This window comes from Mesoplodon bidens (genome assembly GCF_964165515.1).
Source record: "Mesoplodon bidens genome assembly, chromosome: 12".
Classification (NCBI taxonomy): Eukaryota; Metazoa; Chordata; class Mammalia; order Artiodactyla; family Ziphiidae; genus Mesoplodon; species Mesoplodon bidens.
In genome coordinates, this window is record NC_138168.1 from 90,569,641 (window position 1) to 90,595,387 (window position 25,747).

General features: G+C 37.0%; 1 protein-coding gene across 1 annotated transcript in view; it reads right to left on the reverse strand.

Moving 5' to 3' along the window:
- The window catches only part of PDE10A (phosphodiesterase 10A), a 297,841-nt gene that overhangs the window by 50,282 nt on the left and 221,812 nt on the right, over window positions 1-25,747 (reverse strand). Inside the window, 6 exon segments of the mRNA XM_081250479.1 lie at window positions 115-198; window positions 2,461-2,603; window positions 13,509-13,695; window positions 15,042-15,134; window positions 17,562-17,704; window positions 25,431-25,482. Of these exon segments, the coding sequence (XP_081106605.1) occupies window positions 115-198; window positions 2,461-2,603; window positions 13,509-13,695; window positions 15,042-15,134; window positions 17,562-17,704; window positions 25,431-25,482 (702 nt within the window).

The following is a 25,747-nucleotide window of genomic DNA, read 5'->3' on the forward strand; positions in this document are numbered from 1 at the left end:
ATCTAGAAAAACAATTTCTATATGGCATATTTAAGATAATTATCAACCAAGAAAGTGGCGAGCCATTTAGATAGGGGAGGAGGATTTTAAAGCAAGGGTGTAGGTCACACATACCAGGCTGTCCCACAGGACCGGTGGACCATGTAGACAAAAATTCCAGGCCACATGTTTTCAAAGGGACCGATGTCAAAGTGGAACCTGAAATAAACAGAAAGCATAGGTCATGAGTAAATGTAATTAATTAGGATAAACATAAGAACAAGTAAAGGGAGTAACTGAACTTTTTGCCTATCAAGAGACTAAAAAAATCCTGGGAGTTCGGCCCCCCCTTCCTGCCTTTCTCAGTCACATCTCTGTTGTATTCAAAGGTTTCCAGGAGGAAATTCCACACATTCCCTCAGGAACTTAGTCCAAGATTTAAGCCATTGCTTAATGCTTTATTAAGCAATCTGTAAAAATGGAATGTTGTGTTTGTTATCAGAGCAATGACAAAGTCCAAAATAATTATATCATGAGCCCTACACATACATTACACAACTCACAGATACGGGGGAGAATCTCATCTGAAATTTTCTGAGAGATGAAAATTAGTCTATTTCCTATTTTAATCCAGAGAAAATTTCATAAATATTAACATCCAAAGTTATTACCTATTTTTCATGTGCTAATTTGGTTACAAACATTTAACCCAAATAAGCAGAATGGGAAAGTATTAAAAGAGACCATTTTCCTCTCGTTACAGCACTTCTGACACCAAATGTGTGAGTTTTCCACACCAAGCAATTCTCCGGTTCTCCGCAGAAGCCAGCTGATTTCCTGCAATTCAGTTCAATTCTGTCACTACCTGGAGTTAATGCAGACCCCAGAGGTTAGGGGCGCAGGCCCACAGGCTGCCCCCACTTGAAACGTCAATCACAAGCCCAGGCCACCCACACTTCTAATCCATCGGCTGTCCCCACAACCCCTCCTCAGGTCAGATGATGCGCTAGGACAGCTCCAGAACTCAGGGAGACACTTCGTTTACTATTACGGGTTTACTATGAGGCATACAACGCAGGAAGGGCCAAGCGAAAGAGATGCACAGGGTAAGGTGGGGGGAGGGCTGTGGAGCTCCCATGCTTCTCTGGGGGCGACCCCTTTATAGCAGCTGATGCCTTCACCAACCTGGAAACTCGCCGAACCCCTTGGTTAAGGTTTTTTGGAGGCTCCAGTACATGGGTACGGTTGACTAAATCATGGATCACTGGTGATTAGCTTAATCCCCAGTTCTCCCTGGAAAGGAGTCCAAGGGTAAGGCTGACCTCCAACCCTCTAATCGTATGCTGGTTTCTCTGGCAACTGGCCCTCAGCCTCCGAGAGACACTCAGAAACTCAGGGTGGCTAAAAGAGGTTTAATATGAGTAACAAAAGATGCCTCTCTCACCCAGATCACTCAGGGAATTACAAGAGTGAAAGGAGCTCTGTGCCAGGAACTAGCTACAAAGACTATAGTCATATATTTCTTATTATATCACAACATATACTATATATATATATATATATATATATATATATATATATATATATACATATATATATACATATACACACACATGTACACACACTATATAATACATATACTGTTAAAAGATAAACTGAGGCATATTAAAAATCTTAAGAGTTTATTTGAGCAAAAACCCATTTGAATAGGGCAGCACCAACTTAAAGCGGTTGAGTGCTTTGGTGACAGGAGCCATGGAAACACATCTAAACAGAAGATGCAAAGAAAAGAAATTATTTGATTGGCTACAGCTTAAAGCCTAGTTGGCTGTTCAGAACTGGCTGTCCTTAGCATTTCCATCTCGTTACCTTGAGGCATTTACAGGTTTAGATTTATAGGTTCGTTTACTAGGCCACCAGGGCATTAAAGTCACATCAGTCTAACGGCCTCCTTGTAATTAATTTAAGAACACTCTATTTCCAAGTATAAATAAATATCAGCTCTGGATCACTTCTGAAGATTTTTTATGTAGTTATATAGTGTTGGCTTGTACTTCTAATGGGCAGGTCCTACCACCAGTAACAAATACATTAGCATAGGATTAGAAACAAAGTGTGAAATTTGAACTATTTATTACTAAATTCTCAGATTTGTAAATTTAAAATTATATGGAAATGAAAACTTTCAGCTATCTGATATTAAATGTCATTTTGAATATTAAATATTACATAGTGTAAAGTGTGCAAAAGACTAAAGAGAAAAGCTAACATTTAGGTTAAATCATTTCAAAATGGTGTTCAGACTTTTTTGTTTTAAGATAAAAAGATCTGGCCTTTCCTTCCTTCCAAGGGGAAAATGGCAACACAAGAAACCACACATGTAATAGATATTTATGATTCTAATTCTAGAACCCATTTCACTTTAATTTCAGTCAAATTAAAAATCTGTTCCTGAAGAAACTGACAAGACAAAACTCTCACAATTCAATTTCTTTGCAAAGACGGGCGGGAAGGTTGAAATGCATGAGGCCTTGCCATTCCTCTGAAGTACAAATGCTATGATAGGACAGCTTCTCCATGGTGACCCGGTAAATGCACTCCGAATGACGAATTCTATGATACATCTGGAAAGCAAATCCAACAGGGAAAAAATAAAGAATGTTTAAAGTAGTTTTGTCATTAAAGTTCAGAATTTGGTATAAAAAAATCAGAACTGTAATTGGATTCACTATTACTTTCCATTAACTACTATTACTATATATATATTTCCATATACACTGAAGATATCCATGACACATGTGACTTTGAAGATACAAATAGTTTTTAAAAAAATTTTTAAACAACCTAAGTGTCCATCATCGGATGAATGGATAAAGAAGATGTGGCACATATATACAATGGAATATTACTCAGCCATAAAAAGAAACAAAATTGAGCTATTTGTAATGAGGTGGATGGACCTAGAGTCTGTCATACAGAGTGAAGTAAGTCAGAAAGAGAAAGACAAATACCATATGCTAACATATATATATATATATGGAATTTAAGGAAAAAAATGTCATGAAGAACCTAGGGGTAAGACAGGAATAAAGACACAGACCTGGTAGAGAATGGACTTGAGGATATGGGGAGGGGGAAGGGTAAGCTGTGACAAAGTGAGAGAGTGGCATGGACATGTATACACTACCAAACGTAAAAAAGATAGCTAGTGGGAAGCAGCCGCATAGCACAGGGAGATCAGCTCGGTGATTTGTGACCACCAAGAGGGGTGGGATAGGGAGGGTGGGAGGGAGGGAGACGCAAGAGGGGAGAGATATGGGAACATATGTATATGTATAACTGATTCACTTTGTTATAAAGCAGAAACTAGCACACCATTGTAAAGCAATTATACTCCAATAAGATGTAAAAAAAAACAAAAGAAGAAAAAGATCAAATTAATTTTAAATTATATTTAGTTAACACAGTATATCCAAAATATTGTCATTTTAATGTGTGATCAATATAAACATTATTATTGAAAAAAATTATATCTCCTTTTTAAAAGACTTATTAAATTCCGTAACAAATGTATTTTTGCTGGACATCATCTCTGGGTAGAGAGATTACCTGGTACCTTATTCTCGGACTCCCAGCCACCAGAATGGTGAGAAATAAATGTCTGCTGTTTATAAGTCACCTAGTCCATGTATTTTGTTATAGCAGCACAGATGGACTGAGACAGAGACTAAATGAGACAAGAGTTAAGATATTTTTTTCTATGTCTCCTTTTAAAAATATTTAGCTTAATTCTTGGTGATCTCAAAGTCCTCTAGTCCAGGGAGTTTGAAAAATGTTTGATTGTAAAGTTCTTTACTGGTAAGATAAATTTAAAGATGCATGCATAATAAACGTATACTTCTTCAGCAATTATATGCACATGCACTGTGCTAATATATTGTTTATATTATGAAACAAACTAAAATAGAAATTTTAAAAGATAAAAATAAAAAGTACATATTTTTAAAATATTTTATTTACTTAGTAAACAAGACTCTTTTTGTTCATACTAAACAATTATATATTTTGAAATGAAGCATTGTAATTGTATGTTATCAACTGTCAAGTCTTTTCTTTACTACTTTGTGAGGTGGTGGCATCAAGTTTAATAGTTAGAAACAGTTGTACTATTAGAGAATGTGCCAAAAAGTATGCGGATCCAGATGGAATAAAGGTAGTATTGACTGTTCTTAAATATCACACTTACAGTTTTGCTCCCTAATGACTAACATTTTTGACTGAAATTCAGATAAAATTCCATTTTCCCTGATGTAAATCAGTTAATCTTGCATCTTTATATATTATCAATCAGGTTCAAAACCAATGAGACTCAATGAAATTATTCATGGGGAAGATTTTAATAAATTAAAAGCTGTTTCATAAAATAAATTTTTTTTAAAATTAACTTTTGAAGACAGAGAGGGGAAAGGAAATAAAAAACAGGTGGAACAAACAAAACAAATAACAAGTTGATGGACTTATACCTAAACATAAAATGTGCCTGGTCTAAATATCCCTATTAAAAAGAAAAGGTTAATTGATTGAATAGAACAGCGAAACCCCAACTCACGCTGTTTACAGGCATCCTACTTTAAATATAAAGACTCAAATAGGGTAAAAGTAAAAGGCTGAAAAAGATATTTAACATTTAACACCAGTCTAGAGAAAGTGGGAGTGGCTGTACTTGTATCAAATAAAGTAGATTTCAGAGCAAAGACTATTACCAGGGATAAAGAAGATCATTTCAAAATGCTAAAGGGGTCAGTTCATCAGGAGAACATCATACTCCTAAGTGTATATGGTCGGTTGGTTTTCAACGAGGGTGCAGGGGCAAGTTAGTGGAGAAAGAAGTCTACACAACAAAGGGAGCTGGATCAAAGGGCACCGGTAGGCCAAATAAACAAAGAAATGTTGATCCTTCCCTTGTACCATACACAAAAATTTACTCAAAATGTAAAATTATAAAACTTCTAGAAGACACCATAGGAGAAAATATTTGTGGTCTTAGGTTAGGCAAATATTTCTTTGATACAATGCTGAAAGCATGATCATAAAAAGAACAAATCATAAATTAGACTTCTTCAAAATAAGAACTGCTCTTAAAAAGAAACTGTTAAGAGAATGACAAGCCAAACACTGGGAGCAAATATTTTCAAATAAGCAATCTGATAGATGAGTTGTATCTAGAATATATAAAAGCACTATTAAAGCTCAATAAAAAAAAACAGACAATCACAAACAAAAAATAGGCAAACGATTTGAGAAGACACTTCACCAAAGAAGACATGGAGATGGCAAATGTGGAGAAACTGGAACACACACAATGATATTGGGAATGTACAACCACTTTGGAAAACGGTTTGGCAGTTTCTTAAACATCCCCTCACCAGATGACCCCACCGTTCTAGGGATTTACTCAAGGGAAATTAAAGCGTATGCCCACACAAAGACGAGTGCAGCCCAAAATGAAATAGCTCAAATGCCCATCAACAGGGGACTACATAAACAGCTCATATCCATTCAATGGAATACTCAGTAATAAAAAAGAATGAACTATGTACACACGCAATGTCATGGATGAATCTCAAAATAATTGTGCTAAGTGAGAGAAGCCAGGTAAAAAGGAACACAGATTTTATGATTCCAATTATAAAAAATAGTTCCAGAAAATGCAAAGTAAGTTATAGAAAGTAGGTCAGTGGTTACTTGAAACTGGGGGATGAAGATGAGGAGGGTCCCATGGGAGGGATCACAAAGGGGCCACAGAAACTTGAGGGGGTGATGGGTACATCCGTCATCTTGATGTGGTGATGCTTGCACTGGGCTGTGTGCATATACACACATCAAACTGTATGCTCTAAATGCACGCAGTTCATTGTATATTTATAAACCCCAGTAAAGTTTTTTTTAAAAGTTAGCTCCCAGTCTTTGTAAAGGTATGTGATAATTTGTATATGTGACACATAAATTTCAGCAAAAAGAGTCATATGATGGTGATGAAAACATCCGTTTTCAAAGTACTCTATGGCAATAGTTTATTTGGAAAAGCAACTATCTTCTTTTTCAGTGTTAATGTGACTTGCAATTTGAAAGTTCAGATTAAATGCTTATTTCTTTGAATATGTCTTCTAAGTAACAAAACATTGTCATTTGTCATCAGAAAAGATCAGCAATTTGGAGTTACCTTTCTGTGAAAGAAATATGTGTAACTAATCAGTGAATCTAATAACTATTCCAAGTACTTTGCCTCATAGCAGCAAATCCTTGGTAGTACAGTGGAAATGAATGTACATTGCAAAGCTGTCCTCCTGATATGGTTGAGGAAAAGCCAGGATGGGGCTTAAAAGTGCAGGCTGGACGCCACTGTCACCTCTTCCTCCTTGTAGAAGGCCCACTCTGTCACAGGGAACTCCACACCCTGGACAAGACACAACCACCTGATGCATGAACAGGATGAAAGCTCCATCCGTGTATGACCAATCAAGAAACTGTAGTTTCTTTAATATCATTTACCTAAAAGAAGCTCTCACATTTTCCTCCTACCCCTCAATGGACTGTCACTTGCCTTCCACTCGAGATGATACTGTAGGTTCTTGTAGGAGGGTGAACAGTCAACAGGATTTACTCAGGATTTACCGTGATTCGGTACTACCTGTTATTCAGTGTAATTCTATGGGGGGGGTGTGTGCTAGTAAAAGTAGCTATTATACGTTAGGCAGCAAAATAATACTGCTATTACAGTCATTAATGCTAGTGAGCACTAACTCTGCGGCAGGCAGCGTTCTAAGTGCTTTGCATGCACTACTTCACGTGACTCTCACAAAAATACTGTCATTTATCACTTTACAAGCTTATGACCTCCAATTAGAATAAGCTATATTTTTATTTATTATTATTATTTTTCTTTTTTTTTTTTTTTTTTGCGGTATGTGGGCCTCTCACTGCTGTGGACTCTCCCGTTGCGGAGCACAGACTCTGGACGCGCAGGCTCAGCGGCCATGGCTCACGGGCCCAGCCACTCCGCGGCATGTGGGATCTTCCTGTACCAGGGCACGAACCCGTGTTCCCTGCATCGGCAGGCAGACTCTCAACCACTGCGCCACCAGGGAAGCCCTGGCGAAGGATTCTTGAGTGGCAGGGGCGTCTGTGCTGTCTTGTAAGTGCCGATGACGCACATTGCCACACAAGTCTGCACTCAGTACGTTGTGTGGGAGCTTGAGAGAATCCGCAGTGGGAGCCCGCGCTCCACAGAAACTGGGAAACGCTGCAAATAAGGCCTCTTCTTGGGTAGAGAGCAGGCTTTACCAGCATACCACCGGGTACGGGCAATCCACAAGATAAAAGTAACTTAACTTCTGCTGTTATAAACTGTGAGCTCTTTTCCCCTTTCTACGCAATTCACGTTTCCAACCTAATTGACAAAATAATTGCTAGAGTACAAATTTTCAGTATGGTGTTTATCAACAGCATTAAATGATATCGTTAATACAATTAATTTGGTCCCCTAAATAAACCTAAAATGAAAGACACACTCCACACGGGCATGAGCAAGAAACCCTGTGCTATGTTTTTAGCGACATAAAACAGTGCTGAAGTGGGCGAGAGAAACACCAGACTCAGCAGAGGCTGTGCTTCGTGGTCTGGGACTTGAAGGCCTGTGTGGGACGAGAGACCTCGCTGTGGCTGCTGAGACCAGTTACTGAACTGAGGACTCTGTAAATAGAGAAGGTCACGTAAGTCTCCCGCAGGGCAAGTAATTCCGGATCAATTTGAGTAAATAAGTAAAGATAAAGTAAATAAGTAAATGAATGAATGAATGAATGAATGAATAAATAAATCCAAGAAAGAAGAGACCAACACAAGGAAAAATCAACAGATTTACGCCCCCTAAGAACTGAGTTGATAAAGAAAGAATTGAGTGATTAAAAGTATACTGTTGAAAAAATACACCATTTGATGTGTGACTTCTTTTGCCTGCATGGTTATTCCAGTTTATGGAAACCACAGCACCAAATGCAAAGCAATGATATTTTTTCCTTGACCAAATCCTAGGTAGAAGTGTTTACAATGCTGTCTTTCTTAAAGACAAGTGAAGGACAGCATAGCCAGGGCTCCAGAGCCTGGCTCTGTCACACACTTGCTGTGAGACCTTCCACAAATCACTTAAATGCTACATGTCCATTTTTCCTCCTGTCACGTGGAGCTAATGATACTCAGGATTGCTGTGGGAGTAATGAAACGAGTTTTTATATGTAAAGTGTCCAGAATAGTGCCTGTCCCAGAGTCAGTGTTACATCGATTAAGAGGACTTCTTATATCATAGCCACCTTAATAGTCACCTTCTGATAGAGAAAAGACACGCAGTACTTAGTGGTTGAATTCAGGAATGAATAAAGTTTGGACCATTTATTAAATCTGTTCCTAGCCAATTGGTTTCATTTTAATAATGATTTTTTCCACCTTCCTTTAATGTTAAATGTCTCTCGATTCAAAATGTACACAGCTAATCTGCTTTTAAAGGACTCCTTTTTTCTAGGCAAAAGATATAACAGGTATTTACTATACTGTTAGCTTTTTGCATCATATCAAATTATTTCTTTAAAATCACATGTATGAGTAAATTAATTGGCTCTTTTAGTTTTAAAAATCTCTTTCACTCTTTTTAAAGGGTTACCATTCCATTGACAGTGCTATCAATTATCTGTCAAAAATAAAATGGAGATGTTGCCAGTCAGAGACGTGCCCCATTAATCCAATAAAAGGGGTGTAACCTAAGAGATCTACAGATGAACTAAAGAAGAATAAAGACATATGCCTCCAAGACAGGACTTTCACTCAAACAAGACCACTGAGCTGAACAATAAGAGATGCTCTTACATTATCACATTCAGTATTAGAAGCCTTTTACATGTGGTAAAATGCTCCTGTTAAGGATATAATAATCTGTTAGGGAGCAGAAATATTTTGAATTTCCCAGGACCAACCTGTTTAATCTGACTTAGTAGCCAGCGATTACAAGGCACTTCACACTACACAACGCTTCTTCATATTTGCAATCTAAACAAATATTCATGTATATTCTCTAGAAACAAGTAGAGCATTGAGGTAAAGCAGGGAGCCATGGATATGATTAATTGCTTGGGACAATGCTAATACAAGTTTTTGTTTTTAACGAATCTTCATAAGATGCTTGGGGAAAAAAAATGTTCAAAACTGCGAAGCAGACTTGCTCAAAGAAACATCACGTAAGCGCCCGAGTGAGGACTGGAATCCAGGTCTTGGTCTTTACCCTAGAGGTCTATGATCTGACATCCTCAGCTGAAGAAAGCGCTGAGAAACTCCCTTGTAAAGAAACCAACTGCTGGCTTATTGAAACTGACATAAATTGGGAGTTGTTTGCTTTTTCTTTTTGCTTTAGAAGGATGCTTGCTTCAACAAAGCAAGTATTACTTTAAAGAAGGTATGTAAATTGGTCTTTTTTCTGAATTGGAACAGAAATAACCCCAGACTGGAAGGCCAGGGAAGGGAAGAGGAGGTACCCTGAAGCTGCAGTGTCAGAGGCTGTTAGTCTTTTTGAGTTGGAGAAACTGTCAAAAACTATATAATTTTTTAAAGTTTCCATGAGGAGAAGAAATATTGCAGTTAAAAAAACTGGTAATTAACTCCACAGAGAGCTGAGGTTGCATTACTTGGATTTCAACATGCACCTTCAAGGCAACCAGCCCTGGGTCTGCTCAACCTGGGAGAGTTTTACATCCGGAGCCTGCCAGCGGGCGAGGACTTACTACAGCCATGGCACATACACTACCTGTCATTGTTGGAGAACAGAAATAATTTTGGTGAGTTTCAAAGTGTTTATAAAAATTACAAGTGTTTCACTACAAACGAACTCCACTAACTTTACCCTAAATAATCAACGTAAAAATAGAATGCCTGTTAACTTATTCATGACTTTTCAGAAGGAGTGTTATTTTTCTTGATTCAGTTTGGTATTCAGCTTGGTATAATCATTTAATCGTGACTGAGTCCAGGTTTCATGATGCAACAATCAGTGTTCAGAAGAACTTTGAACCCACTGGGCTAGCTCATCTCATGGCACAGCTGAATCAATTCCATAGTACTGAAACTGACATTTATGTATTCTGGGAAGTACATAGTAATTCTTCAAGGGATACATGAAGACATGGATAGATTATAAGAGGATCAATTTCCACCGGCTTAACTTTCGCACGTACATTTACTTAAAAATGACCTTTTCCCACATCCCATTTCAAATCACCCCTTTCTCAAATTGCACTAATACAAAAACCTCTTAAAGCAAAGAGATAATTTAAAATTTAAAATATTGGTGTTAATAAGGTCTAAACGTGGTTTCTAAAGCTTTCATAAGACACTGAAGGTGGACCTAAATAAATTTTCAGCTGATAAGTCATTAAAAATAATTTTTGATGATAGAATTGTCAGTACTTTTTGGCCTCTTAGCTCAGGTGGCGCTCAGATTAAGAGTAATTGCCATAATAAAACTTCTTGTCCCCACCTACCCCAAATGAACACAATTCTTATGGCTTCCCTAAAAATAAAAGCGACAAGTACAAATAAAACTGACGCTGAGTAGTGGGGGACACATTTCTCAACGTCAGAGAACAAAGTTCCAAAGATGGAAATGAAATGGCTGCAAGGAATTCCGTGGTGTCACACGGAGGTATCGATAGGCAAAGAGAGAGAGAGAGCACAAAGGATATCGAGGCTTATGTGGAAACTCTCCTCTAAAATAGTGAAAAGAGGGGCAAGGACGTTCCAGTGGAGAAACCAGGCAGATGCCTCCGGAACAGAGTGGTAAAGGCCAACATCACCAGCAATGGGCCACGAGCCTTCCCGCAATGGGTGCCACGAGAACACAGCATCTGCGATAGTCCTGTTAAATGATAACCTTGATGCAGTCATGAGGAAATGCCAGACAAAACCCCAAGAAGAAACAATCTGCAAAACATCAGCCCATACACTTCAAAAACGCCCAGCTCATGAAAGACCGAGTAAGGAAGGGTTCCCGATTAAAGGAGATTAAGGGGGTCTTCAGATTAGACAACAGTACAGTACCTGTTAGGGGCTGAATTGTGTCCCCCCAGATTCATATGCTGCAACCCTACTCCCCAGTACCTTAGATGTGACTGTGCTTGGAGATGGGGACTTTAAAGCAGTGATTAAGGTAAAATGAGGTTGCTAGGGTGGGCCCTAACCCAACATGGCTTGTGTTCTTGTAAGAAGAGGAGAGTGGAACAGAGACTTGCACAGAGAAAAGACCACCTGAAGACACAAGGATGAGGAAGGCATCCATAAGCCATGGAGAGAGGTCTCCGAAGAAACCAAACCTGCAAGCACCCTCGCCTTTAACTTCCAGTCGCCTGAACTGTGGACAAATAATGTTCTGTCCTTTGAGCCACCCAATCCGTGGTATTTGTTATGGCGGTCCTAACAAACTAATACAATACCGAGGTGAATTTCTTTATTTTTAATTATGCAGTAGAAAAAGAAGATGTCCTTGCTTGTAAAAAATACAAACTGAAGCATTTAGGGGTTATGAGACACATTGTCTGAAACATACTCTCAAATGTATCAGAAAAAAATGATACTTATGAATGAAAGAGAGAGAAGGAGAAAGAAAGAATATCAAAGCAAAAATGCTAATATATTAACATTTAATATATTAACATTTGGGGGAGCATGGGTAAAGGTATAAGGGAATCCTTTGTATTATTTTTGCAACTTTGCTTTCTGTCTGAGATTATTTCAAAATAAAAAGTGTAAAAAATTTATGGCAAGCCTAGTTTCATTCTAATGATAGGTAAAATTTAAGAATGGGTACATTAACTATTTTTGTTCTAAGCCACAGCCATCTCATTAAGAAACAACAGTTTCCAATGATGTGTACTTCTCATTTTTGATAATTATCAAAATTTAATAACATGGTTGCTTTGATCACATATAGAGTAATAATGACATAATACTATAGGTCAAAATTAATTTGTAATCCTTCTTATACATGTTTGTTTTAGACTATTATCCTAGGGTAATTAACAAAATAAAGCATAAAATATATTATATTAGAATAAACTTTTGTGGCATAATAGAAACACATGTTCAAAGAGAGAAAAGAATGATGCTCAATTTTTCAGTCAGAAGAGCTAATCATTGTGTTTTTTAAGTGGACTATAATCAATGTCAAGTTGTTCTAATACATAGAGTCCATCGAATACATTTAAAAATGATGAAAATCAGTATTTGGACTATACTGGAAATTACATTCTCTGAAACTTTTAAACTAAACAAAACAAATGTAGGGAATTCCCTGGTGGTCCAGTGGTTAGGATTCCACGTATTCACTGCCAAGGGCCCAGGTTCAATCCCTGGTCAGGAAACTAACATCCCATAAGTTGAGTGGTGCAGAAAAAAAAAAAAAGTATACTGTCAATATTTTTACTTATAAGGAAATACATAGGTACAGAAAATGTTTGAAGTAAGAAGTATCTGACAACTGCACTAGTTTATTTCTGATGGGCCGAGTAACAATAAATATCCCCATGAGAGGGCCCAGGTGATGCAGACAGGGGACGGGTGCTCTTACTAAACAGCACTAATCTCATTGTAAACAGTTATCCCTAGTCACCAGAGTATTTTTTTTTTTGCCATTTTTGTTTCTCTTTTAACCTTTTCCATTAGTTATATGCTTGCTCCTATGGAATTCCATCCTATTTACAAAAAGACAGTTTCTCTAAACTACTAAGGTGATAATTCCCATTTATGTTGATTTGGCTTTATAAAAGGTTACTAAAAGTTTCCTTAACTTCAAAATTCCAGTGATGTCATTAGAGGATTACTGGAGTTTATAGAATACTAAATGTTTAATTCATTCAAAATATAAAAATGTAAAAGAAAGATGATACGTTCAACTGTTTTAAAGTGAGACTTCATAAAATAAATGGAACCTCATCTTGTTATTCAGTAAACAGGGCTGGGCTGTTGTGAGGATTAAATGAGTTGACATCTACAAGGCATCTGACAAACGTGCTGAGTGGCTGCCTCACTTTTCCTCACAAAGGAAACTTGCCTGGCTGGTGTTAAGACATGAGTCATTTCTCTCTTTTTGTGTACAAGAGTCTCAAGTGCGGTACAAGTGACAAACGCTAAGGGTTTGGATAACCCTCTCATGCACATCAGTAGATTATCAGGAAATGTAAACCTTACATTCGAACGTTTTACCCTTAGGTTAACTTCATTTTTCTTTTTAACAAATTCACACACTGAAATGAATGTAAAAATTAGGAGATTCTTTTTCTTCCAAGGCATTTTAAGGTATTTCCTAAAACATGCACAACTAGGAATCGCTGTTTGGGGTTTCTAAAAGAAGTGGGGAAAAAAAAACAACCTTTATTTAAAAGGTTATAAAATTTAATATTGAGTAGTAAAAAAGGTGTTTAAAAAGTATTACTTACATTGGCACAGTGTAAGGCTAAAGCACAAAAGACAGCAAACATTTTGAAGTTGTTTTCGTCCGTCTTAGAGAAGGCACTGCCGCTGATTTTGTTCACCATCTGCACCACGCCGATCACGCTGCCCCGACTCACGATGGGCATGCACAGGATGTTCCGGGTCGTGTAGCCTGTGTACAGGTCCACCTCTCTGCACGAGAGTCAAGGAGCAAGACGACAAAAGAAAGAACAGGCAGAAGAAAATAAACCACACGTTCTATCGTAAATCTCAACTCAGTTTTGCTTCTCTTACAATTAACTGTAATGGAACTGTTAGCGTCTAAATTCAAAGACAACGTGACATCTGCAAGTGTTTTATTAAAACCTTCTCAAAAATATTTTAACGAACTTGTTCCGTTTTCAAGAGAGTTTTTCAGAACAGTCGTATATATTTTGCAAATATTTTCTCACAATCTGTCGCTTGCCTTTTCAGGTTCTTAATAGTTGATCCATACATTTTTATATAAAGGCTTTCTATAAGGATATGTAAATATTTTTAATATTTAAGTACTTTAATAGCAAGTTTGTTACTTTAAGAAAAAACCTGAGATTTTCAGCATACTCTTCACGTATTGATAAAATCTATTACGAGGATACAGCTGTGTTCATATGCGAGTCATGGATATCTGACATTAATCAATCAGACGCCTGAAAAGCCTCCTGTTGCCCTATGGTATTTAATTGTCTCTTGAAGGAAGCCCAGTGTCTGAATGCACGGAGCACTGCTGCCAGGACATGTGAGCCATTACCGTCAGTGGTCAGAGCATCAACCTTGGGATTTCAATTCTGAGACATTTATTAAGATCGAATTATATAAACTGGTTTCTAGTTCTCCAAAGACACTCAGAGCAAAATAAAAAATCTTTATAAGCAATCCTAATATCCACTTCAATAACAGCCAATAAAGGCTGTAACTTATTGAGTTCCTACTTTGTGTCATATAAAGTTGCCAGACCTTTTATGAATATTTAAAAAATCTTAAAATCTTAATCTTAAAAAAAACCCTACAAAATAGGTATTACTTTGCCCATTTTAAAGATGAGAAAACAACTGAGGCTCCAGATTAAGTAACTTACTCCAGGTCATTCTAGAGCCAATAAAGGACAGAACCAGGATTCAAAACAAGTACTTTTATCACTATGTGTTACAGCCTTTGAAGGTATTGTTTGATAAAGAATATGCTCAGGACAAAATGATGACACTACAATGAAGAAAAGTAACTTTATAAATTTAAACTCTTGCTTTTTGGTTATTTTTTATAACACTTCAAACCCCTGCAGCTGGAGATGATTAATGGTTTAGAATCCATCATTTTATATTGATAAATACCTGAACACATGGACTACTGATAATAAGCTGGTTCAAAGACAGTATAACAGCACCAAGTGGGAAAAAAAAATTGATTTGGGACACAAAGAGCTAGGGCTCTACTTCAGAGGCTTCGGCCAAGTGGGACCAGAAAGGAGAAACCGACGGAGGACACAAACTCCTTCTTACCTGTTAAAGCGTGGGTCAGCATAGGCATCTGGAATGTTCAGGACTTCCCCTGTTCTTGCTACTTGACCAGCAATTCCTTTCTCAATTGAAAATCTGCACATATAAAAAAAGAGGAACGTGCTAATTAAAATACAGGTGTAAAATAATTTGAGACATTTCAGTACCACCAAATATTGAATGAAACAGATCGTTTTACTTGAAATGCTTGTATTAGTTTTACATTTACATACTCTAAATCATATTATTATAAAATACATAAAGGTAAAGCATAAAACCACTGCATAGTAACCACTTGAGAACCCTGTTTTAAGATATAATTCATGATGTATTAACTTATACTGAATCACAAGCTGAAATTGAAAAATGAACTAGCATTCTCCTGCACTGACCAATAATAATCTTTTATATTTGCAAAATACCTTATAATTTACAAGATGCTTCAATATAAATTTTTCTTAATTAATTCTCACTTTGAACTGAGACCCATATGGGTTTGATAACTTGCCAACACTCTTAAAATATTAGTGACACAATAAAAACAAGAATGCAGGTCAATGCCAGGGTATGTTCCACCACACATATAACCAAAACCACAGGTTATCTGTGATCTTTGAGATACAAGACTTGAATTTTAACGCATTTGCAATACAAGTACTATACCAAAATAACACAATTTACAACTTGTAGTATTTTTACTCCTCTAATTTGTTCAATTTAAAAACAGCCAAAATACAGGCATTATCTCACTACACTTAACTATGTTTTGATATCTAATATCAGCATTTTTATACATAAATATATTCTAACACAACACTGTAAAGCAATTATACTCCAATAAAGATGTTAAAACATATTCTTATATTTATAGTTTTCTCATTACAATATTATAATCAAACATGGATTCATTCAAAATTTAGTTAAGATGATTACAATCACAATATCTACATATTTCAATAGCTCAAAAATTACTTCCATAATATTACATTTTCAGCATTATAGAAAATAATCATTATTGAAATAAAGCTCCACCCTAAGGATTTCCCTAAGGAAAATTCAAAAGAGAATTGACACCAAAGAGAACTAACTTTCTTAAAACACCAAAAAGTGAACCCAACCTTGCACTGCATAAAATGCGAGGTTGTTTTCACCCCGGTTTTCTTGTGCTTTGAGCAACATGACCACAACAAATTAGAGTGCCTTGAGCAGAGCATCAGAATCCACTTCATGGTTTATGCTTATTTCCGTGCTCTAGGAGTAGCTCGGTGTGGTTTGCCATCTCCAGTCAGTGGAAGCCATAACTGAGGAGCCAGTCCTCACATAAATGGCTGGCATCGCTCAGTCAGCCGAGAGAGCTACAGCCAACCATATCCCCCTCACTGTTTTCCCCACACTTGTAAATACAGGCTCCCAAGTTAACATCTTCAAAATGAGATCGATGCCAGCACTGTTAGAGAACACTCAAACCTTCAGCAAGAGAAATGACTTGACCTAAATGACTACATCCAGACTGACCTACTGAGCTCTAAATAAACAAACAAAAACTAAAACAACTTTTTAAAATACCTAAATGGTGCCTGTAAGTCAGAGTTATGTGGGTATGGAATATAGGTTCTATTACCCCAGGACGATAGAATGGGAAGCACCCAGGGGTGGGCAGTAGTGAGGCCCAATGCAGACCACATTCCATGTTTCCTTGTATAACAGATGGCCCAAGTGAATAGCAATTCTTATTAATAAGGAACGGCATTTTACTAGAAAGTTGTAACTACCAAGGTACTTTAGAGTACTATGCAGAAAAGTAGTTAAACAATATATATCAATATAAAGCAAAAGAAATGCAAATATCTAAAAAAATACAATTTCTGAAAGTTATGCTTGATTCTTAGCAGTTCTGTGACAGTACCCCTTGTAGGTGCCCAGACTGTCATAGGACTGAGCCACCGCACCTCTACCAGCCAAACTCCATTCTGTTCGCCTAAGTGACAACAGCTGCCACTTAAAGAACGAAGAAGGCTGCGGTTTCAAGGTGCAACAAAAGTGTTCTTTGTGATCGATTAAGCCAACTGTTGGGTATAGAATAATGTGCCGAAGTTACCGAGTATACCAGGCCAATGTCCACTATGGTCTGGACTCTGAGACAGCGCTATAAGCTGGGAAGGGTGGGGTCAGGATTGTATAAGTACACCTGCTCCTAGACACAGGAAACCTTGCAGACTCCAGGTGGGGTGGCACCTTTACCTACCTGGCAGCACTAGTAAGTTTTTCCAACATGATTTCCAAAAGGACCGCCTCCGGAAGACGGCATTTCCAGGAGTGACGCTAAAGCTTCCTAGGCGCGGTTTCGCTGGCACTGCAAGGTCATTCCCAGAAGCACTACCTTCAGGAGGCGGGTCCTGGTGGGAATGATATCACAGTATGACAAGTACTGTCAGCACACCTGTGAATAGGCACAGACAAGTGGGTAACAGAGCACCTGCACAGCCGCCAGCACAGCACCCGGCACGCTACTTCCAGCTGTACCTTATTTCTTTGGTCTTCTTGAAGACAGGTTTTCCTTCCTTCTCCTCTCCGATATCAAAAAGGTCTGAATATAACTCCTTGTTCTTCTGGTCTACCTGGAAAAGTGCACAACGATCGGCATTCACCAGGTTTTTTGCATATATCTAAAGGGAAACGAGAAAACAAAAGTAAGCCAATGAGAGATTCACAGAGTTTACAGGTAAACTTTATCAGAAGTAAATATTAATTTCAGCTAGCCTATACTGTAACAGGGTAGGAAATTAGCATTATAGTTAAATAAACATAGGCATATAAATACAAAAAGTAATACTCTCTGTCACTGTCAAGGTGCTGACACTAGCAGCTGCTCTCCACCCACGCTGTGGTGGCAGATGTTGGAATATTACAACACTCCTGGGTGGGCTGGAAAGCAGCTACTGGCCTTTCTCCCTGAGAGCCTGTATGCCACCCTGGCTACTTTTCCAGAGCTTCTCAGGGCTCCCTGATGCCCTAGTCTGAGCCTCTGTCGGCTCTCAGGCCAGCATCCATTCTGACTGGCTGATGTTTACAACATACCAGTTGTAAAAAATATGAAATGTGTGTCCAATAAGACACACAGTGTCCATATTTACATTAGTTGCATTTTATTTGCTGCACTAATAATAATGTGTAACAATTAGTAAGTGTCTACTATGTGCCAGATAGTTTCTATAGACTTATGTGCATTAATTCACTTAATCCTCACAATAACAACATTAATTCAGGGGAAATTCAACCTCCTTTTTACACATTAGAAAAACTGAGGCACAGAGAGGTAACTTGTCCACTCTCACGTGGCTAGTAAACGGATCTGGTATTTGAACTCATACTAGCTGTTTCCACGGCCTATGCTCTTATATCAAACATGCCTTACCATTTGTGAATGGAAAATTGTGGATTCATATTGTCATGCATTTGTTCATCAATTCCCTTCAACAAGTATGTCTTTAATGCCTAACATTTCTCACTGTCCCCAGTGGGCTGGGATTACAGTTATGTCACAAAAAGTTGTATTTACCCATATTCAGAATTCTGGCAACTTCAAGATGATAGACATGAAATTATTGCTCAGAGAAAAAGAATTACTTCTCAGAGAAAAAGAGCCATCACAAAGTCTGTGCAAAAGGGACATAGGCCACCTTGTGGCCAGAGGAAAACATATAATCTCATGTAAAAATACCTTATAGATTAAATAAAAAGAAATCAGAGGTGGTTAGGTACCCTGGTTCATTCTCATATTGTAGCTTTGTCTTTCCTGCTATTATAATCTGTACTCATTCACTCAGCAAACACTGGCTGTGCCTTATATGCCGTGGACCAAGTACTGGGCATTCTGAGTGTCAGAATTTCCAGGTGACCTGTCGCGGCCACAAGCCGACTGATGAGGCCCCTGGCAGTGGAAACTGCTTCCTTTCCCCCACGGTATCCCAAACGCCCAGAACCAGGCCTAGAGCAGAGGACGGCTAAAGTCCATAAGCCATTTAAATCCACCCCATTGCTTGTGTTTGTAAACAAAGTTTCACTGGGACGGAGCCACGTGCATTCCTTTATGCATGGTTCACAGTTACTACAACAGCAGCGTTGAGTAGTTGCAACACAGTACGGCCCACGAAGCATAAAACTTTACTACTGGCCCTTAAAAAGAATTTGCCAGCCCTTAGGTTAGAACATAGAAGAGCTCTCAATAAATACTTGAGGAGGAGGAACAACGTGAAGGTGGGAAGGGAGCTATGGGTGTCACTGCTGGCGATCCCAGAACCATCACCCATCTATTCTGCACACTCAAGCGATCTTGAATTATTAAGTCATAATAAATTATCTACAGTGACATCTGCATCCTTAGTGGTCACGCTGGCTGCTTGATACTTGGGCACATATTTATGTCAACAGTTATAAAAATCTGGATGAAATGGACAATTTTCTAGGAAAAGGAAATGAATTTAGAAGGAGTTGAAAAATCTGAATGGAATCAGAATTATAAAGACAATTGAAATACTGTAAAAATAATTTATTCCCATAAAAGGCAGCAGGCCCAAACGATTTCAAATACGAATTACTTAAGAGTTTTCAAGAATAAAGTCCCATCTAATTTAAATTGTAAGTTCAGACAGAACAAAACTTCTCCAGTTATTTTTACAAGCCCTGCTATGTCACTGATACTAAAAATTGACAAAGATACTATAAAAAAGAAAATCACAGACTAATTTACCTTGGAAACAGAAGAAAAATTATAAAGACACATATTAGCAAGTCAAACAGGAATAAATTTTTTTTAATTTCAATATTTTAAAATTACACTCTATTCGTAACTGTCCAGTATTGTAGAGTCTATTGTTATAGTTCATAAAGCAATAAAACAAAGGAGAAGAATCATATGATTTTCTTTATGGCTGTCAAAAAATATATGTAATGAAATTCAGTAATTATTCATGATAAAATTTTAGTGAAATGGGAATAGAAGAAAAAATATATATGTACATGTGTATATATCGGTATGCATACACATACTGATAATATGTGAAAATATCAGTCTTCATCATACAAAATGATAAAATATCAGAATTAACCAATTAAGGTTAAGACATTAAAGTTATGAACAAGACAAAGACATGTTATCATAATTATTAACACACAATTAGGTAAAAAAAGCATGAGTATACATATTTGAAGAGACAAAAGTTTTACTGTTAGGTGACAATGTTACTGAGTATGTTGAAAAGTCAAGAAAATCAACTGAAAACAATTACATGCAATAAGAAAGACTTCTGTTTTAAGATGAGTGACTCTAAACACATGTTTACTTTTTCATTCTCCCTGCATATTAAACTTTCAGTTTGAAATGACACTCACATACTGGAAAAGAGTTAATAAAGAAATCCTAGGCATATTTTGGTAATATTTATGAACTCCAAGCCTCAGTAGGTCATTCTAAAAGCCATCCCCGTTCCTACACACATTCTCACACACACACAGACACACACACATACACACATGTACACATGCACACGCACACAGGTTTACTTACAAGCAGAAGATAATTTTTGACAGCAACAGAGGATTTAAAATTCAGTGGAAATATATCTTCAAATTTCTGAGGAAAACTTATTTTAAACTTAAACTTCTTTTCCAAGTCAAACTAGCATTCAGCCATAAGTCATAAGGCAAAATAAAGACATTTCTCAAGCACACAGATGAGCTTGAGCAAAAATAAACAAACAGATAAATTCAAGAAAGCATGGGAAGACTTGGGGTACAAGAAAAGGTGATGAGCAAAGAAACCACTAAAACTATAATGAAGCTGTAAAATTCACTAGGAAATGATATGTAAGGAGTTACAGGTATAATATAAAAAAGCTAATTAAAAAAAGGCTTAAAATATCTGGTTGTGCCCCCAAAATATATAAGATTAAAATGCAAAAAAAGGAAGAAGTAAAATTATGCTGTGTTTTATCATGGACCACACATACGTTAGTTGGACAGACAGAAAATGACATATTCCTGAAAACATAATTTGAGGCCCCAGGTCGGCAATCATAGAAGTCTGAAATTTCAAGGTTTTCAGTGATAAGAACCAAGAAATCCCTCATTTTATTCTCTCAAACTAATCTGAGTTAGGTAGTTGACGTCTTCTGGCTTACACCATAGTCCAAATGAACAAACAAGCTCAAGGCAAGTCTGATTTGAGAGAGAGAGAGGGAGGGTGGGAGAAAATATTCATTAATTGAATTACAGATGAGGAAGGGAATTTAAGTACAGATCAGAAGAATATTTAAAGTGCCTATAAATTTATAAAAATTAATTGGCAAGTGTCATTCATTAATTTTCAACTAGCCGATAAACCACCTCTCCACGGAGAATGTGAAAACGGTGAAGGCATTTCTATTTGTGGTGGACCGGCTGGTGATGAGTCGCTCTTGGCATTTAGTTCTCAGAGGTTAAAGATGCTGAACACCTGCAACGCTCAGGCCAGTACTGTGTAAGGAGGAGCGGTTCTGCCTAAAATGTCAATATCACCCCCACTGAGGTACAGTATGCACATTAGGAAAACTATATCCACTCTCACTGGTTCCTTTCAACAGTGTTCTTAGGTTCTAGCAAACACATTAAAAAACAAAAAAGAAATAGTGTAAGTATTGGAAAAGTAGAACCACTGTTCTCATTATATGATTATAAACGATTTTCTTTCTTAAAAATCCAAGACTGTAAACTGAAAAAAACAACTTAGCAAATATGGGGCATCAAAGTCAACACATTCAATCGAGAGAGATTTTTAATTGAAAATAAGACAGTGTTTTTGTATAAGAAGACTACATATGCTAAAGACATCAACTCTACTTAAGATTTTATTAAATTAAGGTAGTTCCAATATAAATCATACTCCATGATGAAGAGGGATACATCACAGGAATGCAATAGACTAAAAATTTTAAAACACATGATCATCTTAATAAATGCAGAGAAAATATATGTTGACAAAATCCAACATCCAATTAATATTTACAACACTCAAAAATCTAGGAATACAAGGGAACTTCCTCACCCTGATCAAGGCCACCTATCAACAGTCCACAACTAATCCATCTACTTAATGGTGAAAGAGTGGAGAATGGATGCTTCTCCTCTAAGATCAGGAACAAGACAAGGATGTCCACACTCACCATCCCCTAATTCAATATTGTACTGGAGGATCTAGCCAGAACAATTATGCAAGGGAGAAAAAAAAAGGTATACAGATTAGAAAGGAGGAACTAAAACTATAACTAATTACGGATGACATGATCTTGCATATAGAAAACCCTGAATAATCCACTAGGAAACTATTGGAAGTAATGACTTCATCAAGGTTGCAGGATACAGGATCAAAATATAAAAACCAATTTTATTTCTATATATTTTCAATGAAAAATGTGAAAATAAAATTAAGAACACAATTTCATTTCTAATAGCACTAAAAGATAAAATACCTAGGAATAACTTTACCAAAATAAGAGCAATACTTGTACTCTGAAAATTACAGAACAGTGTTGAAAAAAATTAAGAAGAGCTAAATAAATGGAAAACATCTCATGTTGATGTACTGGAAGTCTTAATATTATTAAGATCGCAATATTCCCCAAATTGATCTACAGAGTCAACAAAATCCCTGCCAGAATCCCATCTGAATTATTTGTAGAAATTGACAAGTTGGTTTCTAAAATTTATGTGGAATTGCAAGGGACCCAAAAAAAATTGAACGTGGAGAATAAATTTGTAGGACTCACACTTCCTGATATCTAAACTTTTTATAAAGCAACAGTAATCAAGACATAGTGGTACTGTCATTAAGCTAGACATATAGATCAACTGAATAGAACTGAGACCCTAAAAAGAAACCCATGTGTCTATGCTCACGTGATTCTAACAAGACCACATTTAAAGGGGAAATAATAGTCTTTTCAACAAATGGTACTGGTAAAACTGGATAGCTACATGCAAAAAAATGAAGTTGGACCCTTACCTGATAAACAAAAATTAACTAACATAAGTCAAAACCTTAAATGTAAAAGCTAAAGCTATAAAACTCTTAGAAGAAAATATTGGAGTAAATTTTCATAATATCTGATTTGGCAATAGATCCTTAGATATGACACCACAAGCATGAGCAACAAAAGAAAACAAAAGATAAATTAGACCTTAATAAAATTAAAACCTTTTGTGCTTCAAAAGATACTATCAAGAAAGTGAAAAGATAATACACAGATGGGAGAAAATATCTACCAATCATACATCACATAAGGGAGTGTTATCTATAATACATGATGAAATCTTAGCACATAACACTAAAAATTAAAGTAAAAAGCAGCCAATGAATCTGAATCTTTCATCACATGACAAGATGTTCAACATCATTAATCACCAGGGAAATGCTAGTCAAAACCGCATTGAGGGGCTTCCCTGGTGGCGCAGTGGTTGAGAGTCCGCCTGCCGATGCAGGGGACAAGGGTTCGTGCCCCGGTCCGGGAAGATCCCACATGCCGCGGAGCGGCTGGGCCCGTGAGCCATGGCTGCTGAGCCTGTGGGTCCGAAGCCTGTGCTCCGCAACAGGAGAGTCCACAACAGTGAGAGGCCCGCGTACCGCAAAAAAAAAAAAAAAAAAACCGCATTGAGATAGCCCTTCACATCTACTATGATGGCAATACTCAAAAAATAAGATAATAACCAGTGCTAGTGAGAACGTGGAGAAATTGGAACCAGTGTGCTGGTAGGAATGTAAAATGATACAAGTGCCATGGAAACAGTTGGGCTGTTCCTCAAAAAGTTAACCATAGAGTAACCATATGACCTAGCCAGTCCACTCTTACCTAAAACAACTGAAAACAGGTATCAGAACTGAAAATTGTACCCAAATGTTCAAAAGAGCACGATTTGCATTAGCCAAAATGTGGTGATAAAGAGGTGATAGCTAAAATGGTATGAAGTTTCCTTCCGAAGTAATGAAAATGTCCTAAAATTGACTGGTGATGGTTGCAAATGTCCGTGAATATACTAAAAACCACTGATTTAAACACTTTAAATGGATTAATTGTATCATAAAGGAATTATATCTCAATAAAACTGTTTCTTAAAGTATAATATTAATAATACAAGAACTGGTCGATAGTGTTTCTTGTACTCCTTGTACAAGCTCTGTGTTGATCCATATTATATCTACATATTTTCATATTCTTCTTAATTCTTTTCATTGCTTCACAAATTCCTTAAATTGTGTCACAACCAAAGAGTTATTTTTTTTTACTGTGCAATCAATTATTCTCTTTTTTTGTCCAAATACAGCTGAACATTGAACATGGCAGGGGTTGGGGCACCGACCCTCTTACACAGTCCTGTATAACTTACATCACCCTCCACATATGCGGTTCCTCCGTATCCATGATTCCACATCTGCAAATTCCACAACTGCAGATCGTGTAGTACTATAGTATTTAGTACTGACAAAAGTCCATGCATAAGTGGACCCATTCAAACCCATGCAGTTCAAGGGTCAACTGTAAAATCATCAATGTAATTAATTACAGAAGGAATGTGTAAAAGTAATAACCCCTAATACTACCCTCAGTAAACTGTCTGTTTCTACAAGACACTGAACATATCACACTCCATACCTGGCCCTGCCATGGTATCAAAGAGAAATTGATCAGTGCACATCAGAAACATGGAGATGAAAAAACCCTTGTTGCACAGGATTACTATATTTTGAGAAAGACCAGGAAAATGGGAAGGAGAAAAAATATTTATCAAAATAGACAACAGGGCATGAACAGCACCAAGCAAGCCAGACTAGCACCCATGGGGTACACATGCACATCACTTCGACTACTGGAAGCCACTTCCTCAGTGGAGTCTCTCCAGAGCACTAAAGCAGCAACACTACATGTGGCAGAAAAAAATTCTATTTCATATGGCTTTCAACCACAGTTGCCTGTGAGTCTTCTAGAAGAGAGAAATAATTAAGACTAAAACTAAGTAGAATGAACCTCAAGATCAGGAAGAATCTACTGGAAATTCCTAATATAACCTATATGCAAAAGGTATTCTGAAGAAATCATAAAAAGAAACTAAATGTTTTTCCAAATTAGCTCTCCACTAAATAATCAAAAACTCTGAGGTGTTTTTCAAAACACTATTCAAAACCCCTCCAAAATTAACAGAAGTGACAAATAAATCAAGGCGACGCCTCCAGATCACTAAGCACCACCCTTTCATCATATTTAAAACAGCATGTATGTCTCATACATTAAAATGTCCCACCACATATTAGGACATGAATCTAAGGATTAAATCAAATCATTTTCCAAACAGAAGGCAACCTACCATTATGTGTTCAAGCAGAGAATCTATTGCAACTATGTTATCAAAATACGTTCTGAAAAAAAGGAAGATAAAACCTTTAAGTAATGTTATTAGAACAAAGAACTTGTTAAACTTTGAATACATTTCTCAATTTTGTCTACATTTAAATAAAAAACATAAAGGTATATGTTGTCTGATTTTTGTCCTTTTGTGGAAGCAACCAATAATATTATTTTAAAGAGAGAAATGAAAGTTTATCATTGACTTTAGTATAAGGACTCTAATTCCGGAGGCTGCATTAAGTAATTATTTTATCAGTAAGTATTCAAGGTAGAGAG